The sequence below is a fragment of the Prionailurus bengalensis genome, chromosome A3 (assembly GCF_016509475.1).
Source record: "Prionailurus bengalensis isolate Pbe53 chromosome A3, Fcat_Pben_1.1_paternal_pri, whole genome shotgun sequence".
Lineage (NCBI taxonomy): Eukaryota > Metazoa > Chordata > Mammalia > Carnivora > Felidae > Prionailurus > Prionailurus bengalensis.
Genome location: NC_057354.1, coordinates 105,594,461 through 105,621,008, shown reverse-complemented (window position 1 = coordinate 105,621,008; position 26,548 = coordinate 105,594,461). Strand labels below are relative to the sequence as shown.

At 40.5% G+C, this 26,548-nt stretch overlaps 1 protein-coding gene across 3 annotated transcripts in view; it reads left to right on the top strand.

Moving 5' to 3' along the window:
- MTA3 (metastasis associated 1 family member 3) overlaps nucleotides 1-26,548 on the top strand; it is a 223,989-nt gene that overhangs the window by 139,021 nt on the left and 58,420 nt on the right. For all 3 annotated transcript variants that reach the window (XM_043604070.1, XM_043604069.1, XM_043604068.1), the window contains exons 7-8: nucleotides 6,843-6,945; nucleotides 10,804-10,903. In XM_043604070.1, coding sequence (XP_043460005.1) covers nucleotides 6,843-6,945; nucleotides 10,804-10,903 — 203 coding nt within the window. The remainder of the gene's footprint in view (nucleotides 1-6,842; nucleotides 6,946-10,803; nucleotides 10,904-26,548) is intronic.

Below are 26,548 nucleotides of genomic sequence, written 5' to 3'. Positions count from 1 at the left end.
TTGTAAGGGCTCCTGGGTGGCTCAGTCGGTTAAGCACCAACTTGGGCTCAGGTCATGATCTCGCAGTTCACAGGTTCGAGCCCCACATTGGGCTCTGTCCTGACAGCTCAGAGCCTGGGGCCTGTTTTAGATTCTGTGTCTCCCTTTTTCTCTCTGCCCTTCTACTCGAGCTCTGTCTCTCTCTCTCTCTCTCTCTCTCTCTCTCTCTCTCTCTCTCTCTTTCTCTCTCTCTCAAAAATAAATAAAAACTTAAAAAAAAAAAGGAAAATATGACATTACCATCATATACGTAGCTAGTACCTGTTTGCAGGGAAATTAAACACTGTTTTAGTATTTAAAACTGTTTAGTATTTAAAATCCCTGTTTGCAGGGAAATTAAATGCAGGGAAAATACCATACTCAACAGATGTTTAGGAGTTGCCAGAGTCTGTGTTTACTAACCCTTTTGATACTCTTGAGTGGGTACATTTTGACCAGTGGCCATATTTCAATTTGCATTGGCATGGGATATAGAACCTGAATTAATACCCCCAGTAGGTGGCAGCATCAACACCATGCCAGAATACATAACAGGCTTGCTTTGTTTGTGACTGTGTCTTGGGATTCTAAGACATTGTTGTGGCATTTGTCTTGCTAGTGAATAAATCTTTTTGTAGTTTCAGAATTTAAAAATTCGCTTATGGCTACCCACCATCTAACAAACTCTTGAGATCTGGAAAGACCAGTATGTAGTTTGCAAGGGAAGATAAAGGTTTCTTTGAGATTTTAAATCTTCTGTTGCGTTTGAAATAACCACCTGGAGAATTTCCCATTGAAAAAGATGTCATAACGTGGGAAGTTTTGAATTATTATTTCACTGTGATACTGAAAATTTCAACAAAATCTTTTTACATATTCATTAAAATTTGTAACTGCAAAAAAGTATTATAGTAACATTAAATTAATAAACTAAAATGACTGGGTTTGTAGGTTTGTGCAAAACCTGGCAATAATATGTTTAGCTGAGTCACCTTGGGAAAACTAACCCCTCTAAGTTCCCATTTCCTCCTATTTATTTATTTATTTATTTATTTATTTATTTACTTATGTTTCTTTGTTTATTTTAGAGAGAGTGAGAGAGAGAGAGAGAGAGACAGAGCAGGAGTGGGGAGGGGCAGAGAGAGAGAGGGAGACACAGAATCCCAAGCAGGCTCCAGGCTCTCAGGTGTCATTACAGAGCCCAACATGGGACTTGAACTCAGAAACCGCGAGATCATGAGCTTAGCCGAAGCCGGACATCCAGCCCACTGAGCCACCCAGGCACCCCCATTTCCTCTTCTTTGAAAAGAGAAAAATATGTATGCGCACACATCACAGTGTTGTGATGATCCGAGGAAGTGACCTGTAAAGCATTTAGCAAAGTGCCCGACACTCATGTTCACTGCCACAGTTGCTTCTCCCCTGGCCACCACTGTCTCCTGCCACCAGTTAAATAACTCTTGTTGATATTTGGGCATTTCAAGACATGTCTGTCTTTGAGAGTTATAAGAATTAAATTCGTATAATCTCTTCTGCTGCAATTAATTCAGATGCAGTTGATAAATAGGGAAATGTCAGTACGGCGTGGAAGTGGGTCAATTTATATGAGACTTTTCTCAGCAGTCAAGGAAGCAGGTATTCTCACAGATGAAGACAGTTTAAGAGAAAAAAAAAGATGCAAATTCTGCAAGAAGTGCTTTCCTCTAGTGCCTGTAAAGGCTGGTTTAGCACCTTCAAAATCTGTGGCACTTTCCACTATGATAAAACTGTGTGTGGAAGCTTAAGAGTTACAGATGAAGGGGGCTTTGACGATATTTTCCCCCTATTGTTTAAAAAAAACAAACAAACCTGTACCCTGTTTTTTGTTTTTTTAATTATGTAGAAGCTGTATACGACTTACATCTCACTGGAGGAGGTATGAGTCCAGGATTTAAGGAGATAAAAGAGTCAACCAACCATTGTTTTTGTTGCAAATGTCAGTGGGGATGTAACCGTGCTAGTAGTTTTATTATGATTATTACTTCTTTTTAATGCTCTGCTCACCGAGTTTAATAGGTTTTCAAAGTTTTATTTTCCACAGCCCTATTTTTTTAGTGTGTAATTTTGCAGAATATACTTTGCAACAAATGTGGTGGATGTTACCTAACTTACAAACACCACCCATTGGTTGTAAGCAGGTGTTAATTGCAACCGTGTAGAACAGTAATTCTCACCTGGGGCAGAGGACGTTAGACAATGTCTAGTTATGTGTCCAGCTTTGACTCAGGTCATCATCGCATGGTTCATGAGTTCAAGCCCCACCTTGGACTCTGCACTAATAGTGGAATTCTCTTGGAATTCTCTTTCCTTCGAGCTCCCTGCCCCTCCCCCACTTGCTCTCAAACGAATAAACTTAAAAAAGGTAATACTTAATTTTGAAGTATAAATTGTTGTGTGATCTAGTCTACATCTATGCTTTTGTTTATTTTTGTGCCAGTAAATTATTTATTTACTATTGCTATATATTATAGTCCCATCCAATTTAGTTAATTTTTTTTGTTAGTTTATTTATCCTGAGAGAGAGAAAAGCACGAGAGGAGGAGGGGCAGAGAAGGAAGGAGAGAGCGAATCCCAAGCAGGCTCCCTGCTGTCAGCACAGAGCCCAGTGTGGAGTTCGAACTCACTCACGAAACATGAGATCATGACCTGAGCCAAAATTAAGAGTTGGATGCTTAACTGACTAAGCCACCTGGGTGCCCCTAGTTAATTCTTTTATTATTATTCTTGGATTTGTGGTGGTTACTATTCAAATTATTTTATTGGCTTTCAAAGTAAATTTTGTGAAATTTAGCCTGTTGGTATAATTGTACAAAAATGATATCCTTAGGATTTTAAATCTTTCCTCTTTTTTAATCAAGTTATCTTCTTTAAAAGTTTCTTTAAAAGTTTTGTTTTATATAAACATAACTCCAGTTTTGTTTCGTAGTGTTATATTTTCTATTACAGCAACAAAAACATAATTTTTTTTTACATTATATTTTCTTTGGAATGGCACTGGATTTTTTATGTTCTATTGTTATTGTGCCATTCTAGTTACTTTTATATAGATATTTTCTAGTTACTTATTTTTTATAAGATATTTTTCTTGAGATATAACTGACACATAACATTGTGTAAGTTTGTGTACAGAGTGTTGATTTGCTGACTTTATATATTGCAATGCGATTACTACCTATAGCTTAGCTAACAACGCTATCACATCATACAATTATCCTTTCTTTTTTGTTGCAGGAACAATTAAGATCTAGTCTCTTACCAACGTTGAAGTTTATAGTATTATTGACTATAGTCACTATGCTATGCATTGGATCTCCAGGACTTACTTTTCTAGTAGTTGGAATTTGTATCCCAAAACAACATCTTTCCCTTTTCAATTTCCCTACACTCCAGCCCCTGGTAACCACTCTTCCACTCTCTGGTTTTTATGAGTATTGCTTTTTTAGATCCCACACGTAAATGATGTACAGTATTTGTCTCTAGTAACTCATCATTCCTTTGATTGATAACGTAAAACATTGGCCAGAACTTTGAGAACAATATTGAATAAAAATGGTGACTAATGGCATCTTTGTGTGTTTCTGAATTTAATAATAGCATGACAAGTATTGTACTCTGATGATTGGTGCAAAGAAAATGAATTGTGTTTAGAACAAAGAATATTTCCAGTTATCCAGGAAAGAGCCTATAAGATGATTTCCATATAGCTTTAGTTCTTCAGAGTCTTTGAACTCTATTATGTACTTTTAGGTGATTATTCTGAAGAAGTACTTTGTCCAAATTTTCTTTTTTCTTTTTCTTTTTTTTTGTTTCTTTTCTTCTTTCATCCATATTTAATAGAAACCTTAAAATTTGAGGTAGCTGGAGGATTAGGGATACCACATTTAAAATCATTGCTAAATCGACATTTTTTCAAAATTATGAAAAATTTATGAAGCAAAAATAAGGTGCTATATATACATTCGTGTAATTAGTTGGTAAATACATTTTTTAAGAATTCAGAGATTAGGAAGATGTACGTAAGCTGGTGTGGGATGAGACTGGGACTGGACTGATTGCCTGGATAATCATAAATGAAAGAGTGAGGTGAGATTATTGCAATGACTAGCATGAACATGACCGGTAGTCTTGGTCCCATCTCTGGCTCATACCACAGTCACCAAGACCATTCCAAAGATTACTGCACAGAATCTGATGCAGGGCTCAATCTCACAACTGTGATATCATGACCTGAGCCAGAATCAAGAGTTGGACACTTAACCAACTGAGCCACCCAGGCACCCCAAGATATGGAAAATTTCATTTAAAAAAATTTTTTTTATTTTTTTGATGTTTATTTTTGAGACAAAAAGAGAGAGCGTGAGTGGGGGAGGGGGAGAGAGAGAGAGAGAGAGAGAGGGAGACACAGAATCCGAAGCCGGCTCCAGGCTGTGAGCTGTCAGCACAGAGCCCGACGTGGGGCTAGAACTCATGGACCATGAGATCATGACCTGAGCCAAAGTTGGATGCTTAGCCCACTGAGCCACCCAGGCACCCCAGGAACATTTCTTTTTAATTTTTTTAAATCTTTATTTATTTTTGAGAGAGAGAGAGAGAAACAGAGCACGAGAGGGGGAGGGGCAGAGAGAGGGAGACACAGAATCTGAAGCAGGCTCCAGGCTCTGAGCTATCTGCACAGAGCCCGATGCAGGGCTTGAACTCACGAACTGTGAGTTCGTGACCTGAGCCGAAGTCAGGCACTTAACTGACTGAGCCACCCAGGCACCCCAGGAACATTTCTATATTTATTATTTTGTTGTCGTTGTTGCTGCTATATTTTTGTTAATGTTTGTTTATTTTTGAGAGACAGCACAAGCAGAGGAGGAGCAGAGAGAGAATGAGGGAGACACAGAATCTGAAGCAGGCTCCAGGCTCTGAGCTGTTAGCGCAGAGCCCAATATGGGGCTCGAACCCACAAACCGTGAGATCAAGACCTGAACCAAAGTTGTCTAGACACTTAACTGACTGAGCCACCAGGTGCCCCTGTTTAGAATTCTTACACAGAATTCTCTTTCTGCTATAAGCTGTAGAATGTATGGATGGGATTGAAATGTGTGAACTTAATTAACTTATATTTGAAACGTAAATACCAGTTTTATCATTACATTCTGGGGTATATAATGTGACAGAGACTTAATACTGGATACCATCATCATTTAATCATCCTGTGTTATTTACCATTATTATCTTTCGTACTGTTATTATTTATCTTAAGTTTTATTTTTTGAAAGTTACAGGGAAGTGTAATTGTGTGATTCTACTCTCAAGTTTCATACAGTTGGCAAATCTTTTGGCTTTTAACTGGGAGGTGATGTTGAATGTCTTGGCTTAGGTTGCTGAGAATTGTAAGCAACAAACAATGAAAACCAAAGTCCTTTCAAACACTTTAGATCTAGTACTCGCTCTGCTCTGCTTGTGCTTCTTTATGTTGGGGGTGGAGATTGGCTCTGTGGTTACCTGCCTTTGAACAAGGCAGGGCAAGCCCCACCCTGACTGCAGTGGCTGACTTAGGAGACTGCAGGTGGAAAGGCTGGGTCCCTGCCACCCTCCTCCACCCCCTTTCTCCTGTTGAGCCTCTGATTCCTGCTTGCTCCTATGCTAGGACTGAGCACATTAGAGGCTCATAGCCTAGGATTGTCACCAGGGATGTTTAGCTTCAGAGTGTATCAGTCAGTGCAAGGCATTCTGCCTCATAAATCAAAAGCTAAACAAAGCCAAAATCAGTCCCCAGCCTAATAAGAAACCCGTAGCTGTAAATCGGACTTCCAGTTGCCTCCCACATCTCTTTTCCGTTACTATCCTTTGTCTTGACATTGAGTCCCGCCTGACAGTTCTATCTCCTTGTGAGAGATTCCTAAAATAAAGCAAGCATCCTGCGTTATTGTCAGTCCTTTCCTCAGCCCTGCTAGCATTCCTGCTTTCTGTTAATGCCGACGCTGTGCATGCAGTTCTCAAGACTTGAAATTTACCTGCTACACATGTCTCCTGTCTTTGCTCTCTGTCATCAGCGTCAGCACTACATTTTGTCTTCATCACATACCATTGCTAAGTGTGAGGTATGAAGTTTCCTTCTGGTCTTGCCACTCTCCTACTGAAAAGGCTGGTGCTTTTCATTGCCTCGAAGGAAAATCTGTGTAGAATCTTCAGTACTATGTTCGTAACCTTTTAGTTATCTACTCCCATTCCCTTTAATGTGCTCGTGACAAAATGAGCTGTTTTTCTGTCACATCTTAACGCCACATGACTTTGCTCACATTCTTATTTCTTACTTTAAGTCCTTCTCCCTGCTGGTGCAATCAGAGCCTTCAGTTCTTAGCAGAAATACCACACCCTTTATGACATCATTCCCTAGCTTGTCTGAAGTGATTCCTCTCATTGTCAGAATTTTACAGCCTTTTCTGTATGTCCTTATGACACGTTTCTTTTCGTTTGTATCAGTTACTTATGTGTTAGTTTTACCGGTGAAAGCGTCTCATAGCAGGCGTGCTTTTTGTTTTGTTTTTATATCCCTCAGCATGAGGCTTAGTGCCTCACACATGCAAGCACTCAGGAAATACATGTTGCTAACTAAATGAAGATCTGCTGTGGTTGGTTTCGTTGTATTATTATCAGTGTTCACTTTACAAAATGTTGTCCATCTGCTGAAAGAATGTACCAAATTTTGAAGGCGGTAGTGCCCACAGTCCTCGACGGAATGCAACGGTTGCCTTGTTAAGTAACAAGACTCCATTTCCTTTGTTCTCGGACAGGAGAATCCGATGAGAGGGAACAGTCCAAATTGGAAGTTAAAGTCTGGGATCCAAATAGCCCACTTACAGATCGACAGATTGACCAGTTTTTAGTTGTAGCACGGTAAGTATGGCACTGTTGAGTCAAGAAATTTCTTTTTTTAAACATTTTTTTTTTTAAGTTTGTTCATTTTACTTGACAGCACGTGCGCACAAACGGGGGCGTGGCAGAGAGAGAAAAAGAGGGAGAGAGAGAGAGAATCTAAGCAGGGTCAGCACACAGCCCGATGCGAGGCTCAAACTCACGAACTGTGAGATCATGACCTAAGCTGAGATCAAGAGTTGGGCATTTAAACCAACTGTACCACCCCCAACTCCAAGAAATTTCTTTTTGTAAGAATTTATAGGTGTATGTATGTTTCTTTCTTTGTATTCTACCTTTTCCATTGGTTGTATTCTTTTTCTAGTTAAGTAAGAAAGCCGAAATATATATCATACCACTTCCTAAGTATGATTGTTAGTTTTTGTTTGAAAATATATTTATTAATTTACCGATTAAGAAAATAATAATTTCTTCTGGTAAAACTTTGGGCACTACAGAACAGTATGAAGATGAAATTCATCACCTGAATCCCCATATCTTTAATTAGAGCAGTTATCTCTTGGGGCGCCTGGGTGGCGCAGTCGGTTAAGCGTCCGACTTCAGCCAGGTCACGATCTCGGCGGTCCGGGAGTTCGAGCCCTGCGTGGGGCTCTGGGCTGATGGCTCGGAGCCTGGAGCCTGTTTCCGATTCTGTGTCTCTCTCTCTCTCTGCCCCTCCCCCGTTCACGCTCTGTCTCTGTCTCAAAAAAAAAAAAAAAAAAAAGCAGTTATCTCTTTCACGCTAGATGGGGATTGTTCAGGTGTCCATAATGATGTGCATCTTGCCTTCCTCTTACTGCACCCACGTAGGAGGAGGGCCTGTTGCTAAGCATATAACTTTCTTTGAGAGCCTTAAGGCTGGCTGCCTGACTGGCTGGCTCTCCTGCACTTGACCCACCACACACCCTTTGAGAAAATGAATGGGACAAAAATGTATTTGTATTGTTTCAATTATGAAAGTAAATGATATTCATGGCGGAGTTACTGCAAAGCAGCAAGTAAGTGAGTGTATCATAGCAGTGTAAATAGTGGAAAATTGGGGGGCGAAAACCCTAAGAATATGTCAACAAGCACTTGGTAAGTGAACTGAAGTATATTCAGTAATGAAAATGAATGAATTCGAGGGATATATATCAAGAGATAAATCTCAAAACTAATGTTGAGTGAGGATACACACAGTATGATCACTTAAAAAGTTATACCATGAACAAACCATGTTTTCATTAATGGCCATACAGATGAATATGTATGTCATGTGTATGTATGATGTGGGAGATGTGTATAGGAGGCTCTAACAACATTTCTAATATTTATTTCCTTAAACAATGAATCAAGTCTGGCAAAATATTAGAACCCAGTAGATACAGATGTGATCACAAGGGTCTTCATTATGTTCTCTAATTTTCTGTTGAACTTTCTTCATGACCCAAAGGATAAAAGGGTCTCACCGCACCCTGACATGACAGCATAGTTGACGTGACAGCACTGTTCATGGTGCCTGGCACCATGGAAGTCACACGTCATGTCAGCAGCCAGGCGTTTGGACTCCAGCACTCAGACACCTAGCCACTGGTGCTCGGATGGAGACCTGATGTACATTGCTGGGGAAGCCAGTCAGTAGATCGAGGAGATTGAAGATTTGAGAGTGGAAATGGATCCTTGGTGGAGCCGCTGGCCTAGACTCCAGGCAGGTTACCCAGATCTGGGATTATTTAGTAGACATTGCAGTTTCAAATTTGGTTTTCTTTGTTTTTTCCTTTTTCCTTCAAGCCAGCATGAAAGACACCAAGGAGATGCACCTGGTGCCTTTTTCATTTTTTTTTTCTTTTTTTAGAGAAAGAGAATCTTTAATTTTTTTTTTTTAACATTTATTCATTTTTGAGAGAGAGAGAAACAGAGAGTGGAGTCGGGGAAGGGCAGAGAGAGAGAGGGAGACACAGAATCTGAAGCAGGATCCAGACTCTGAGCTGTCAGCACAGAGCCTGATGTGGGGCTCAAATTCATGTGCCACAAGGTCATGACCTGAGCTGAAGCCAGCCACTCAACTGACTAAGCCACCCCGGTGCCCCTAGAGAGAGAGAATCTTAAGCTGGCTGGATGCTCAGCACAGAGCCCGATGTGGGGCTTGATCCCAGGACTCTGAAATCATGACCTGAGCTGAAATCAAAAGTCCGATGTTCAACCAATTGAGCCACCCAGGCACCCCCTCAATTTTTGTTTTTGTTTTTTTTTTTAAATGGTCTAAAATACAAATTAAGACCATAATCAAATACCATTGCACATTCCACCAGAATGGTGAAAATTTGAAAGTGCCAAACATCGGTAAAGAGGTAGAGCAACCAGCACCCTGCTATTGTGGTGGTGCGAGTGTAAGTTGGTGTAACCACTTTGCTCTCATCTGACCTACACATCCTTTGAGTTTCACTCCTGACTGTATACTCAGCAGAATTGCATACATACACCTGTGCACCTGTGTCTTTTGAGACGAAGGAGAGATTACAGATTGGGAAGGAGCAGGAGGAGTCTACTGGGGTGCGGTTGCTGTACCCTGAGCTGGGTGTTAGTGACATGGATGGCTTCGCTTTGCAGTTACTGCATAGCTGTGCAATGTGTGTTTTTATGCATGTGTGTTCTATGTTAATCAGAACATTAAAAAATTTTCCTCAGCTAACATGCTTAAAACACAGCAAAGGGAGAGAAGAAATTAAAATAATAAAATAAAATACAACAAGCAGCAGGTCTAAATGTTTATTTCACGCTTTATGGGAAGGCCTTCTAAATCATTAAGTGAAAAAAAGTGGTAATTGTTTTGTTTTTTAAGTGGAAATCTATTACATCTTGAGCCCTATTTATAGGAAGAATTGCTACAATTGATGATCCCTCATTTCAAGGTAAAAATGTTCCTGGGATTTCACAATTTAGGCTAAAAAAAAGTGGTCAGAACTTGTTTTGCAGTAATAGTCAAACTCTGCAGCTCACTTACGTCTCATTTTTTGAGCACAGTTGAATACCAAATTGGTTGCTCCCTGGCATTTCATGATAGATCTTTCCCTTCTTTATGGCACACAAATCACTTTTTCTCAATTTCATTATAATGACCCATATATAGTTAATTCGCTTGTCAATGCTTAAAGAAAATACTTTTCATTGGATATTTGATTCTCAAATATCTAAGAACTTGTTTGACTTTTCTTTTTCTTCTTCTTCTTCTTCTTCTCCATAGCACATACCCACCTGACAGCTATATTTGTTATTTACCTTTGTAAATTTACCTGTTTTCCTGTGTAAAGAAAAGTCTTGACCAAGATGAGCCCCAACCATAAAAGGACATGGGAAATAATTCCCCACTGCCTGATTAGGGGATTACCGCCTCTCTTGGAGGCCAGTACACTCAGGAATGACGACTTTCTGAGACTGCTAGATGCTTAAGAGGTTTGGTTTCGTAGTGTGCTGTCCCCTCTCTCTCAAGTCCCCGAGGCAGATTGCCTAGTGCAGTCCCCTCCGGGGGATCCTCCCTAAATGACCACACCAAGAGCAAGAAGGAAACGAGCTCCCCCACCCCCCCCCCCCGCCCCAAAAAAGAACTGTAGCAGAGACAAACGTAGTGCACTTCTTGGCCACCACTGTTCTCTACACAGGAAGAAACTGAGGCATCTCGCCCAAGGCGCCACACGCCTATTGCAGACAAGGCTGAGACTCACACTCAGACCTCAGCTCGCAGCCCCTGGATCCTTAGCACTGACTTTTACAATTTTCACGCACTACCCAAATGTGTTTTTTTAAGTATAAAAAAAATAATGTCGCCTTAATTTTTCTTCTTTGTTCTTGTGGATTATTCAGTGCTGTTGGGACGTTTGCTCGAGCCCTTGATTGCAGCAGTTCTGTGAGGCAGCCTAGTTTGCATATGAGCGCAGCTGCAGCTTCTCGAGACATCACCCTGGTAAGATGCTTTTTGAAATTTAGGGGTTATTATTCCCTCTGCTACTTTAATTTTAAAGCCAGTATAGCAGTGTTATGGATGGGAGAGCTTTCTGTTGAAAGAGCTTTCTGGCTCTTAGCCCTGCTGACTGCTAGGTTGATTTGACTTGGCTGATTGGTTAACTGGGGGTAGAGTGTCTCATCCTAAGTCACCGCTTATGTTTGTGAGCTGCGACGAATATGAATGGCTGCTGATGGAATAGGTGTGAAACAATAAAAAAATATTCTGGGGAAAACATTCTGACCCATCTCGTTTCACTTGTATGCTTTTTTCCTCGTATTCTATCTATGTACTTAAATCGTTATGTATCAAATATAATGCTTTACAGTTTTTAATGTGAGAAGGAACTCTTTTTTTTCTCTAAACGTTTATTTTTGAGAGGAAGTATGAGTGGGAGAGGGGCAGAAAGAGAAGGGGACAGAAGACCCAAAGCAGGCTGTGTGCTGACAGCAGAGAGCCCAGTGTGGGGCTCAAACCCATGAACCACGAGATCATCACCTGAACCTAAGTCGGATGCTTAACCGACTGAGCCACCCAGGCGCCCCAGATGTTTGCCGATTGAAGTTACTTTCTGTATATGATTGCCACAGCCTTTTGAGACAAGCATGATAACGTGCTCATTTTACAGATGAGAAAACTGAGTTTCGGTGAGGTTATTTGACCGATATCCATTACACGTAATAAAAGTTTCAGTTTGTTTTTGTTTTTTTTTTCATAATACCATATCTCTTCACGGCTGCTTTATTATAAATAATGTAGATCTTCTTGCCTCTGCAGCTATTTATTTAATGCTGGATACACCATAACTCATGACACTATGTTATCCATCCTGTCTCTTTTGAGTACTAGTTTCCAGGTATTCTCTTTTTTTTTTTTTAATTTAATTTTTTATTTTTAAAAATTTACTTCCAAATTAGCATATAGTGCAACAATGATTTCAGGAGTAGATTCCTTAGTGCTCCTCTTACCCATTTAGCCCATCCCCCCTCCCACAACCCCTCCCGTAACCCTCTGTTTGTTCTCCATATTTATGAGTCTCTTCTGTTTTGTCCCCCTCCCTGTTTGTATATTATTTTTGTTTCCCTTCCCTTATGTTCATCTGTTTTGTCTCTTAAAGTCCTCATAGGAGTGAAGTCATGATTTTTGTTTTTCTCTGACTAATTTCACTTAGCATAATACCCTCCAGTTCCATCCACGTAGTTGCAAATGGCAAGATTTCATTCTTTTTGATTGCCGAGTGATACTCCATTGAATATATATACCACATCTTTATCCATTCATCCATCGACGGACACTTGGGCTCTTTCCGTACTTTGGCTGTTGTTGATAGTGCTGCTATAAACATGGGGGTGCATGTGTCCCTTCAAAACAACACATCTGTATCCCTTGGATAAATGCCTAGTAGTGCAATTGCTGGGTCGTAGGGTAGTTCTGTGTTTAGTATTTTGAGGAACCTCCATACTGTTTTCCAGAGTGGCTGCACCAGCTTGCATTCCCATCTAGGTATTCTCTTTAAAGTCATTACTGTGGGGGTGCCTGCGTGGCTTAGTCAGTTGAATGTCCGACTCTTGATTTTGGGTTAGGTCATGATCTCATGGTTTGTGAGTTTGAGCTCACATCCAGTCTCTTGTCCACCCCTCCCCCGCTTGCGCTCTCTCGCTCTCTCTCTCTCTTACTCTCTCACTCTGTCTCAAAATAAACCAAAAAAGGGGGCACTTGGGTGGCTCAATCAGTTAAGTGTCCAACTTCAGCTCAGGTCATGATCTCGCAGTTCATGAGTTTGAGACCCGTGTCGGGCTCTGTGCTGACAGCTCAGAGCCTGGAGCCTGCTTCAGATTCTGTGTCTCCCTCTGTCTCTCTGTCCCTCCCTCACTCACGCTCTGTCTCCCTCTGTCAAAAAATGAATAAATGTTACAAATAAACTAAAAAAAAAGAAGTCATTACTATGCTCTGTTGATGATGACTACAAATGCAGTCTTGCCCAGAGTATGCAGAAAAACGTGAGCAATAATTTTTTTCCTGTTAAATTTATCAGAGTTTTATAGTATAAAGAAATACATTTTCCAATCATGTTTTCCTTTCACCTCTTCAGGCCATAATCACTGCCAAATAAAATGGATCAAAAAGTACTGGAATTTCTCTCCCCAAAATATATCCAAAATCTGACCACTCTTTTCTGTCTCAGGTACTTCAATGCTAATCCAAATCTTGTTACTTAGGATACCGGCCCTCAGTACCTCATGACAGGTTTCCTCAAGTCCACTCCTAAAAGTCTCAATTTTGTTGTTGTTGTTGTTGTTGTTTTTAATTTTTTTTTAACGTTTATTTGTTTTTGAGACAGAGCATGAATGGGGGAGGGTCAGCGAGAGGGAGACACAGAATCCGAAACAGGCTCCAGGCTCTGAGTGGTCAGCACAGAGCCCGACGCGGGGCTCGAACTCATGGACCGCGAGATCATGACCTGAGCTGAAGTCGGAGGCTTAACCGACTGAGCCACCCAGGCGCTCCCTTTTTTAAAATTTTTTAATGTTTATTTTTGAGAGAGAGACAGACAGACAGTGTGAGCAAGGGAGAGGCAGAGAGAGAGATTCCGAATCAGAAGCAGGCTCCAGGCTGTCGGCACAGAGAGACCCATGTGGGGCTCCAACTCACAAACTGTGAGATCATGACCTGAGCTGAAGTTGACACCCAACCGACTGAGCCACCCAGATGCCCCTCAATTTTGTTTTCTGATGGAATGGAATACAGTGAGAGGGTTTACTACTTTCTCATTATGTTCCAGTTTGAAATGCTTTCAACGAAATACTGCAGTAATGTAAAAACTCATGCAGAATTCACATCAAATTTGTTTCTTACAGTGCTTTCTTACAGTATAGATAATGGTGAAAGCATGAACAGTCTGTAGCCATCATGGAGCACCTCTCTTTATGCTTTCTTCGAGACTAGAATGTTGTTCATAGAAGCAAGTTCTGTTCTCCATTGGTACATTAATGTTTTCTATAGAAGTTTCAGGGTTTCAAAATAGGTTTATATTTTGGTTGTTTAGAGGTTGTACTTTACCAAAGATGTGAGAGTACAAGTGTCATATTTGTAAAAACCTTCAAAATCCTGTCAACAGATATTTATGCGAACCAAAGTAATGTGGAATCTAATCACCACTTGTATATTTTTCCACGTTCAAGATTTTTCTCCCAATTATAAAATTAGTGTATGCTTATTATGAAAAATTGCAAAATTTAGTACAGCAGCAGGCAAAAAAAAAAAAAAAAGTCTTGTACTCATTATCCAGAGGGGAATATTCTTACCATTTCGTAATATTTCCTTTCAGCCACTCTTCGTGTATTATGAACAGTAATACCCGCAAATTACAGAACAGTACGGAGGATAATGTATTGAGCCACCCCAAACAAATGTTAGTGTTTTCGTTCTTTGGATTAAAAAAAATCTCAACAATTATAATTTCTCATACTCTCTCCCTAGTCCTATTCTGCATCCTCTATCTGTACCTCTAATGCCCATCACCCTTGCCTCCTGTCAAGCGGCAGCCACTATAACAGATTTGCTGTGTCTCTAGTTTTTCTGGTTCCACTATGTATTGGTGTGTCTGAAAACAACATAAAGTTTGTTTTGCATGTGTTTCAATTTACTCTGTGACATTTTGCTCTTTGCCTCTTACTGCTCTCTAGCCATGTTAATAAACACATACCTAGTTCACTCTATTTTATTTTATTTTATTTTATTTTATTTTATTTTATTTTATTTTATTTAAGTTTATTTATTTTTGACAGAGACAGAGTACGAGTATGAGCTGGGGAGGGGCAGAGAGAGTGAGGGAGACACAGAATCCAAAGCAGGCTCCAGGCTCTGAGCTGTCAGCACAGAGCCTGACTCGGGGCTTGAACTCACGAACTGTGAGATCATGACCTGGGCCGAAGTCAGACTCTTAACCGACTGAACCACCCAGGTGCCCCTAATTTTTTTTTTTTTTTACCCCTAGTTCACTCATTTTAACCACTGGGTAGTATTTGTAGTACTCCTTCATGGAATACTACACCACATTACTTATGTATTCTCTTTCCGATGAACATCTGGACTCCTTCAAAACATTTTTCATTTGCTACTACCCATAATGCTGCATTGAAAATCCCAACACATACCCTTTGTGAGTGTGTATGTGAACTCTCTGGCATAACTAGAATGGGAATAGTTATTCATAGTGATTCATAGGGCACTGATCACTTTGGATTTGCCCAAACACAGCCAACTTATTCTACACAAGGCAAAAATAAATTTATGTATTTATTTTTAAAATGTGTGTTTATTTTGAGAGAGACAGAGTGTGTGTGCGCGCGCGCACTAGCATGTGATGGAGAGGGGCAGAGAGAAGGGAGAGAGAGAATCCCAAGCAGGCTCTGCCCTGTTAAGGCAGAACCCTATGCAGGGCTCGATCTCACAAACCGTGAGATCATGACCTGAGCCGAAATCAACAGTCAGACACAACCGACTGAGCCACCCAGGTGCCCTGGTAGACATTTATAATCCCACAAGCAGTCAATGAGTGTTTTCTTGTCCTCATCCATTTTCTTACATTGGCTTCAACATTGGGTATTTTCAGACTAAGATTTTTACTAACCTGATGCTTCCCTCATTTCAATTTGTATTTCTTAATAAGGTTAAGCAGGTTTTCTTGTTTATTGACTCTTCGTGGTTTTTCTTTGTATTTTAGATTCATATCCTTTGTCCATTCTTCACTTGTCTCATTGTTTTTTTCTAACAGTTTAAAAATAGTATTCATATTCGTGATTATAAATCTATCTGGAGTCTATTTTTGAGACTTGAATGAGGTATAGGAGTCTTTTTTTCCATATGGAAAATAGTCATCTCAATACCTTTTATTGAATTTGTTGTCCTCATGATTTTGTAATCCTTCCTTCCTCTTTTTTCAAGGTTTTAGATATGCTTAGGCTTGCTTCTGGATTTGTTATCTCTTCTCCTCTGTTTTGTTGATCTGTCCCTGCACAAGTACCACATTATACAAAAGCTGATAAGCCCCACATGAACGTTTTTTTTCTTTTTCTTTTTTTTTAATGTTTATTCTTGAGAGAGAGAGAGAGAGAGCACGAGTGGGGAAGGGGCAGAGAGACAGGGAGACACAGAATTTGAAGCAGGCTCCAGGCTCCAAACTGTCAGCACAGAGCCCAACATGGGGCTCGAACTCACGAATCATGAGATCATGACCTGAGCCAAAGTTGGATGCTCAACTGGCTGAGCCACCCAGGTGCCCCCATGTGAACTTTTTTTTAACACATAGTGGAAGTCATTTAAATCAGAGTTTTGTACTTTGCCTCCCCCACCACATATTCCCTAACAATATAAAATAAATACTTTTTCATATCATCATGAGAATCTGGAAAGGTTTTTTTTGTTTTTTTTGTTTTTGTTTTTTTTTTTTAATTTTTTTTTCAACGTTTTTTAATTTATTTTTTGGACAGAGAGAGACAGAGCATGAACGGGGGAGGGGCAGAGAGAGAGGGAGACACAGAATCGGAAACAGGCTCCAGGCTCCGAGCCATCAGCCCAGAGCCTGACGCGGGGCTCGAACTCCCGGACTGCGAGATCGTGACCTGGCTGAAGTCGGACGCTCAACCGACTGCGCCACCCAGGCGCCCCAGTTTTTTTTTTTTTTAATGTTGTGTGATTGTGCCTTGTATAGATATACTGTTACTTACATAGCTACTCTCTTATGGTTTAACACTCATCTTCCGAGATAATGCTTCCCAGATTATAACTGGGGATGCTCACCCTGTTGTAGTGCAGCAGATTCCCTCCACCCTCTGAGGAGTGACAAGGGAGAACCTGTTCCTGAGATGGTACAGAGCTCTGTGATAGTTGGGGCTGATTTGCCTGAAGATAGGTGTGAACAGGTGAAGAGCAGGTATGTGAGCTTTTGCTTCGGGCTGCAGCAACTCTCTGCTTCCCACTGGTGGTGACTGGTGAGACAGCGGGTGAATTTCTGTTGGAAGAAGGCAGAGTCTTTATTTTATTTTAAATGTTTGTTTGTTTTTGAGAGACTGAGCACGAGCTCAGGAGGAGCAGAGAGAGAAAGAGAGAAAGAATCCGAAGCAGGCTCCAGGCTCTGAGCTGTGAGCACAAAGATGTGGGGCTCAAACTCCTGAGCTGTGAGATCATGACCTGAGCCAAAGTCAAATACTTAACCAGCTGAGCCACCCAGGTGCCCCCGAAGAGGGCAGAGTTTTTAAAGATTCGGTATTTATTTCTGTCAGTGAAGGCGAGTTATAAAAGAAGCATTTTAAAGAGAACACAACCTATGTACCTTAATTAGTTTAAACATCATTTTGTGTTTATCTTTTGCAGCACTTGCCTACATGTTCCTTCTGGCTAGATGCTTTCACACCCTCCAATGTTTGCATTTCTTCTGTTTTTTTTCTTTTAGTATTCAGCACTTAGGGAGACACTTTGTGTTATATCTACCATCTTAAATTGTTTACTACTATAATTGTTGCTTCTTTTTATTTTAGAGAGAGAAAGAGTGCGGGAGTGGGCGAGAGAGGCAGAGGGAGAAAGAGAATATTAAGCAGGCTCTGTGCTTAGCGTGGAGCCCGATGTGATGTGGGGCTCAATCCCACAACCCTGGTATCAGACCTGAGCTGAAATCCAGAGTCAGACACTTAACCAACTGAGCCACCCAGCCACCCCTGTAATTGTTACTTTTTAAAGCAGAAGTGTACTCAGAGGCTCAGGGAATTTTGTTTGTCATGTTTGTACAGCTGGTTTCAGTTTCAGAGACAGGATTTGGATCTGTTCTTGACTCCTACCTGAGATTCTCTCTCCCAGATTACATCTTTTTTGTTTCACTCTCCTTAAAATGGCTTGGGTTTAAAAATCAATGTTATTGTTTGCATCGGATTAGGCAGCGCTGAAGATCTGGTCTTCTGTCTGCAACATTGAAATGCTTTGGTTTCCTGCTCTAACGGACGCTAGGTTCAGCTGTACTTGGACTCTTTCTATATGTTGCTCTTGTGTCTAGATTACTTTCAGTGCCATGAAATTGATAACTTTCAGAAGTCACAAAAGCAAGAGGAAATTGATGCGCTTTGTGATTTCAGATGCCATGTCCTGCACCTTTAGTCCTCTTTGCCTGGTAGCTTCATGCCTTCCTCTTTGATGTTAACATATAAAATCCTGGGGCACCTGTATGGAAATGAATGGGAGTGGTTAAAAGTTGATGACTTGTACATTGATAATGTGAGTTTTGCAGATTGTTTTCCAAAAAAGATCATATGAGAAGCTGGTAAGTTGTTTTGTACCATGAAATGAAAATTGGATTTAAAAAAAATAAATGAAAATTAGATTCATCATTCAGTTGAATTTGGAGAGTCAGGTTCTTATTTTTCTTTCAGTGTTTTCAGACCTATACAGATGTGGTTAGTACCTTTCTCCATCAGGTGACCAGACTTTCTCTGAAGACTTCTTACTGCAGAGAGGGCACGGTTACAGAACTGTGGGAACTCCAGTGGTCTGTCCTAGGTGATTTTCACTGTGGCTTTTCCTGTAAGGGACTGCAGCTGACTGTCAGCATTCTTAATCTGAAGCATCTGTTTATCCTAGACTCCGCATGCTACTTGTCAAATCACCAGTAATGTTTGGGGAGCAGGTAATTAAGATGCCTGCAGATTGCTAGGTCTGACTTCCTTATTTTGAGACCTGTTACAATCATAGCTAGACTGAATTTCAAACAGTGCTAGTCTAAGAAACATGATAAGATTTATAATTGTTACAACACTTAAGTTGTCATGGAGGCTTCCTAGATTTCACCCTCATTTCATTAAGATGTAAAGTGTCCTTTGTACAATAGGCAAAGAAAAAAACAATCAGTTTACAACCTACATTGACCTCCCTTCGCCCCATTGTGGAAACAAAATCCTTTAGAACACAGTAAACCCCGAAGTGGTCTGTAGGTAGTTGGCGGAGGGCCAGGCCTGTTACGGGGCAGAGGGTGCCATGTGCATTGGTAGGGACCTATCGCCAGAGCATAGCCTCGGTCTCGGAAAACAGGTAATTAAAGAAGTGCTAGATTTCTCTTTTCCTTGAACTCTGAGGACTAAAGCAAGTTGGAGGAAAAGATCTAAGAAAAAGAGCCTTTTGAGTTGTTTGGGGCCTCAAAAATCTTCCAGTATAGATCATATTAGAGATAATGGTGAAGTAACTTCTATAAAGATTCATATTTAATTTCTGACAGACTCAGTACTAGAAACAGGATTTTTGATGCTGAGTCTGGTTCTGAGAAAGGTCAGGCTGTGTTGATTTCCTAGGGAGAAGACTGCATTCTGGGATATCTCTAATTCTATCTGATCTTTTTAAAATGCAATTTTTATTTTGCTGTCTCCTATCTTACATCCTTTTACTGGCCTCTAATTGCTTTCAGGATAAAAACCCAGATCCTTAAAAGAGTCAAAAAAAGCTGTGGGGGTTTGCCCGGCCAGTCTGTCCTGTCCTGTACCCCAGCCTTTCCTCTATGTCTTCTGGGCTCCAGCCAGCCTTCCTTTGATTCTGTGGTCTGTCTCCTGCCACAGGACCTTTGCAACTTTAGTTCCCTTTGCTTGGATGCTCTCATAGCCCCATGTAATTAACTGTTATTTATTTATTTATTTATTTATTTATTTATTTTTAAGGGTTTTTAAAAATATATTTGTTTACTTTTGAGAGAGAGACAGAGACAGACTGTGAGCAGGGGAGGGGCAGAGAAAGAGGGAGACACAGAATCTGAAAAGGCTCCAGGCTCTGAGCTGTCAGCACAGAGCCTGATGTGGCATTTGAACTCATGGACCACAAAATCATGACCTGAGTGGAAGTTGGACGTTTAACCAACTGAGCCACCTAGGCTCCCCAAATTTATTTATTTATTTTGAAAGAGAGAGAGAAAGAGAGAGAGAGAGAGAACTAACTAGTGGGGGAGGGGCAGAGAGAGAGGGAGAGAGAGAATCCTGAGCAGGCCCTGCCCTGACAGTGTAGAGCCCAGTGCTGGGCTCGAACCCACAAAAGGTGAGATCGTGACCTGATCCAAAACCAAGAGTTGGCCACTTAAACAACTGAGCCACCCAGGTGCCCCACCACCTAATTGACTCTTAATCTGTTTTCAAATTGTGTCTAATCTATCCGTCTAGGGCAGATTACTCTTGTGGTGTGCTCATGGAGAGAGACACAACAACATTCCTCCATGTTAATTATTTGTAATTAAACACTTGTTTTTGTGATTATTTCATTAACATGTATCTCTCTCTTCTTCCCCTTCCCTACATATCAGCTTGTAGTTTGTAGTATTCATCAATATAGTGACCATACCTGTTTTTCCTCACTGTTGAATTCCCAGTACCAAGCATAGTTCCTGGGATATATTTACTAGGTGTTCAGTAAATATCTGAGGATGAATAAATTAGTTTCTCTCTCTGGGACATAAGACAATAGGTTCTTATTAAAATAGGTCATTGGAGTATGTTATTTCTATTAAAATGTTATCTAGCATGTTAATAGGTCTTTTCTGAATGCATCTCATCACTACGAGTGATATATATTTGAAAATAATTTCATTGTGTCACCAGAGCTGAACACACACGGTCTAAAGACCAGGAGTTATAGAAAGTTTCTGGCACTGGACATACTTGTTTAAAAACTGTGGTAAAATATACACAACATAAAAATTTGCCATTTTAGCCATTTTTAAGCGTATTGTTCTCTCGCATTAAGTATTCACACTCTTGTGCAGCCATCACCAGGATGTTTTTGTCTTCCCCAACTGAAACTCTGTACTCATTAAATAACAACTCCCTATTCCCCAGCCCTTAGCAACCACCATTCTGATTTCTGTTGCTGTGATTTTGACTACTCTGGGTACTTCATTGGAGGGGGACCACACGGTATTCGCCCTTCTGTGACGTGCTGATTTCACTTAGCATAATGTCTTCAGGTTCATCCATATTGTCCTATGTGTCATCGTTTCCTTCCTTTTCAAGGCTGCGTAGTATTTTATCGTACGCATATACCACATTGTGTTTATTCAGTAGAAACTTAGGTTCCTTCTACGTTTTGGCTATTATGAATAATACTGCTATGAACATGGGTGTACAAGTGGATATACTTTTATGATTCTCTGGGTTTTTTTTTCCCCCTGGACCTATAGCTTATGATCCATTTCATCTTCTACAAGTTATGTAGCCTCCCCGTGCCTGAGTTTCCTCATCCACAATGGGAATAATACTATGAAACCTATCTGTACTGCTTCAGGGGGTTATCTGTTGACAAGAAGAGGGTATACAGGCATAACTACAAATTGCAGATGTACCTGTCCCAAGAATATAGAATTTGATATGAAGAATTATATGATATAAAGATCTTCCCCTTAAGGGTGCCTCGGTGGCTCAGTCGGTTAAGCGTCCAACTTCGGCTCAGGTCATGATCTCCTGGTTCAAGTTCAAGTCCCACGTCAGGCTTTGGGCTGATGCAGGCCTGGAGTCTGCTTAAGATTCTGTGTCTCCTTCTCTCTCTCTGCCCCTTCCCCTGCTTGTGCTCTGTCTCTTTTTCTCTCAAAAATAAACTTTAAGGGGCGCCTGGGTGGCGCAGTCGGTTAAGCGTCCGACTTCAGCCAGGTCACGATCTCGCCGTCCGTGAGTTCGAGCCCCGTGTCAGGCTCTGGGCTGATGGCTCGGAGCCTGGAGCCTGTTTCCGATTCTGTGTCTCCCTCTCTCTCTGCCCCTCCCCCGTTCATGCTCTGTCTCTCTCTGTCCCAAAAAAAAAATAAAAAATAAACTTTAAAAAAATAATAAAGATCTTCCCCTTAAAACAAGCTATAATTTTTACGATAAAAATTTTTTCAAGAAAAACTTAGAAAAAGTAAGTAACTTATTTTCTTGAAAATAGAAAGTTGACTTAACCAACAGTAATTTTATTCTTCAGATATTAACTCTTTGTAAAATTGCTAGCCATTAATCCTGCATTTCATTCTCTTCCTTTGTGAGTCCTGTTGAAATTACGTATTTCATTTAGGGCATTGAGGGTACTGGGAATTTGAGGATAGATTGCAATTCATGGTCATTACAGCATTTAAAGGAATTGTAGTCTGCAGAATATATAAATCTTCAGATTAAAATTTTAGGTTTATCGGCTTACGTTAGAAATCTAGTCTTCAAAATGAGTGTAAAATTGATGAACTGAGCATTCATGTAATTTTTTTTTTAAATTTTTTTTTTTTAACATTTATTTATTTTTGAGACAGAGAGAGACAGAGCATGAACGGGGGAGGGGCAGAGAGAGAGGGAGACACAGAATTGGAAGCAGGCTCTAGGCTCTGAGCCATCAGCCCAGAGCCCGACGCGGGGCTCGAACTCACGGACTGTGAGATCGGGACCTGAGCTGAAGTCGGACGCTCAACCGACTGCGCCACCCAGGCGCCCCTCATGTAATTTTTTTAAAAACACGATTTCTTAAAATTTAAGAGTACTGTCCATGTTCTCAAGGCTATAAATTAGAATTAAAACTAATAAGACTACCACTGCAGTAAATCATATGAAACATGAAATTTTTCTTCCTTCTAAGTATATCACTGAGGCAGGAAATGAATGTTACTGTAGCACTGTTATCTAATCTAGAGGCTTTAGTGAGATTTTCTAGTTGTTCCAGTTATGTTCATTATAACAAAAGAAAAAAATTTTTTTCTGCTTTAAGATCCCCTTGAAAATCATTTATTGCATTTAGTTATATCATTTTAATTTCTTTCAGTCCAGAACAGTTCCTCATTCTTTCTGTCTTTCATGACGTGGCATTTTCAAAGTACAGGCCATTTATTTTGTAGAACATCCCTTAGTTTGGGTTGTGGTTATAATTTGATTTATAATTAAAATAAGTTTTTATTTTACTTAAGTCCATTTTGGTCAGTTAAGTCAGGAGAATTTCCATTTCACCCTAACTTTTCAAATTTATCAACATAAGTTTTCGGAGTATTCTTTAATTAGAATAAATTGGTAAGTCTCCAGTTATAAGTAGCTTTTCATTGTTATTGTTTATGTATGTCATTTCCCATTTTTTTTGACAGTTTTGCCAGATTTTTCTTTTCTTTTTTATTATCTAAAAGAGTGAGATTTTAATTGAGTTGATTTTTTTGTATGTTTTTTTTAATTAAAAAACATTTTTTTAATGTTTATTTTTGGCAGAGAGAGAGAGAGAGAGAGAGAGACAGAGCATGAGCAGGGGAGGGGCAGAGAGAGAGGGAGCCACAGAATCTGAAGCAGACTCCAGGCTCTGAGCTGTTAGCACAGAGCCTGACACGGGGCTCAAACTCACAGACCATGAGATCATGACCTGAGCCGAAGTCAGACTCTGAACCGACTGAGCCACTCAGGCTCCCCTTTTTAAAAAAAAAATTTTTTTTAATGTTTATTTATTTTTGAGAGAGACAGAGACAGAATGCAAGTGGGTTGGGGCAGAGAGAAAGGGAGGCATAGAATCCAAAGCAGGCTCCAGGCTCCGATCTGTCAGCACAGAGCCCGACGCGGGGCTCGAACCCACGAACTGTGAGATCATGACCTGAGCCGAAGTCGGACACTCAACCGACTGAGCCACCCAGGTGCCCCTGTATGTTTTTTTTTTTTATTATTACATGTTTTCTATTTAGTTTTTTTTTCCTGTTTATTTTCCTCCTCCTACTTATCTTAGGCTTTACTCTGATATTCCTGTTCCAGCTTTTTTTTTTTTCTTTTTTTTTTGCGCGGGGGGCAGGGGGCGTTGTATGTATGGGAGAGAGACAGAATGAGAGAATATGAATCTTTTTTTTTATAAAATTTTTTTTTCAACGTTTATTTATTTTTGGGACAGAGAGAGACAGAGCATGAACAGGGGAGGGGCAGAGAGAGAGGGAGACACAGAATCGGAAACAGGCTCCAGGCTCTGAGCCATCAGCCCAGAGCCTGACGCGGGGCTCGAACTCACGGACCGTGAGATCGTAACCTGGCTGAAGTCGGACGCTTAACCGACTGCGCCACCCAGGCGCCCTGAGAATATGAATCTTAAGCGGGTTCCATGCCCAGTTGGGAGCTTGACGTGGGGTTCAGTCTCCCGACTCTGAGATCATGACCTGAGCCAAAATTAAGAGTGAGACGCTTAACCAACTGAGCCTCTCAGGCACCCCTCCCATTCCAGCTTTTTAAGACTGATTTTTTAGCCCATCAACTTTGTCTAGTTTTCCATCATCAATATTTACGATTATAAATGTACCTCTGTATGTCCTAAAGTTTGATATGTAGTATTTTCATTATCATTTGGTTCTAAGTATTTCCTAATTTACTTTATAATTTTGCATTTACTTGTGAGTTAATTTCCAAGGAAAGGAGGTTCATAAGTTTATCTTAATTGCCTTGGGGGTTGTGGTCAGAGAAACATAGGCCAATTCTTTTACTATATTGTGATTTCCTTTAGGGCCTGCAATATAATCCTCCCCAGCATTTTGCTCCATGGGTCTTACTTTTACCATGGTCTAATGCAAAGGAAGCTTTCTGTTTTTGTCTGTTCTGTCTAGAAAATGCCATAAAGGTAAAGGTTAAGTCATTGTGGAAGCTCACGTGTCATACATATTCTTCCTGAATTATTTTAGTCTCCCCTTGCTTGCATTGGTTGTTCTCCAGTGTCCTCACATAGTTGTTTTACAGTAAACCCTTGGTTTGTGAGCATAATTCATTCCAGAAACAGGCTTGTAATCCAAAGCACTTGTATATCAAAATGAATTTCCCTATAAGAAATAATGGAAACTCAGATGATTCATTCCACAACCCCAAAATATTCATATAAAAATGATTACACTGCTGTAATCATTACAAAATTATAAAGAAAAGATAAAATATAAAGAAGAATAAACAAATTAGCCTATACTTACCTTTGAAAACCTTCGTGGCTGGTGTGAGGAAGACGAGAGGGGAAGTTATTGTGTAGGACGACTTTGACTATCACTAACAGATGTTGACTGCAGTACATAATACTCTCTTGTCATCTACTGTATTTAATGTGACTGGCAATAAGGCAGCAGAGGAAAGGGCCTATATCTGCAGGCGGCCTGACCTAGAATGAAGCATGGCATTGCTAAGCTTACTCTTGGATGGAAAAGCAAAGGACTGTCCATAGGTGCTTTGAAGTGACAAAAAATACACTGGTGCCAGCTGTGGGCACCTTCCAATGTTCTGAAAAATCACTGGTTTCTGCCAAACACTGTGGCCTGAGACCAAGCATCCAAGCATGGGAGACAATCGTCCACAATCCTGCAGAGAGAGAGACAGCGCGAGAGAGACAGCGCGCGCGCGAGAGAGAGAGAGGGAAGAAAGAACCATTGGCTCAGTTGTGATCGTGTGACGTTCAGCATCATGTACTACTCATTTTGCAAGACAATGTTCATTGATCAAGTTAAAATTTATTAGAAATGTTTTCTTGTCCTGCAGAACACGCGTAGAACCAGTTACTCACAATCCAAGGTTTTACTGTATTTGGTTTGTGTCTAGAATCAGAGCCAGGGGGGAAGAATTTTCAGTTCTGCTCATGCAAAGGACATTTAGGGCCATGGGGTTACAGTGGCTTACTAGCCCTGTAGCTTTCCTGTGATAATCAAAAGGTCTGAATACACATGAGGACATGACTCAGGGTGTCTTGGAGATTGATTTGAGTGAATGACAACTAAGTCTTAACAAATTTGATGATGAATGAGGGATTTTGTTTTGAATACTGTGCATTGAAGCAAAACTTGAGAATGTATGGCATACTTCTCTTTTACATATATATAAAATGTTTTGCTTTGATCATGGTTTGTGGTTTACTCCTGAGAGTTTATATTCACCTTCTGCTTGGGAAAAACCATATGCTCATTAATTTTGAATAGATTTAGTGTTCTGAATGCTATAATTTGTGCTGGAGGTACACATGCAAAGTTTTTGTAACATTCTGACCAAATCAATAGTTAGGATTGAATATGTATGTATATCAGTTTGCTGTTGTCAAAATAATGCTACATGTTACATGCTGGGTTTCTGAGAAACAGGCTAAGATAGAGATTTGTATGTAGGAAATTTATTAGGAATCAAAACCTGTGGGGGGTGCCTGGTGGCTCAGTTGATTAAGCGTCCAATTTTGGCTCAGGTCATGATCTCCTGTTTCGTGAGTTTGAGCCCCACGTCGGACTCTGTGCTGACAGCTCAGAGCCTAGAGCCTGCTTCAGATTCTGTGTCTCCCTCTCCCTCTGCCCCTCCCCTGTTCGTCCTTTCTCTGTCTGTCTGTCTGTCTGTCTCTCTCTCTCTCTCTCAAAAATAAACATTAAAAAATTTAAGAAAAAAAAAAAACCGTGGAAGAGGAGGGATGGAGGCAGGATTGAACAGGGGAAGAAAGTGGGCTATGATACCTGAAGCCTCCGCCGACTCCACGGGACACTTCGAAGAGTTGTCCCAAATCCGGGTGACAGGCTGAGCCTGTATACTCCTCCATCATCGGATAAAGGCTGTGCCAGGAAAAGGGCATGATCTTGGGTGATGATTCTTTCTTGAATTGAAATCATTCCAAAGG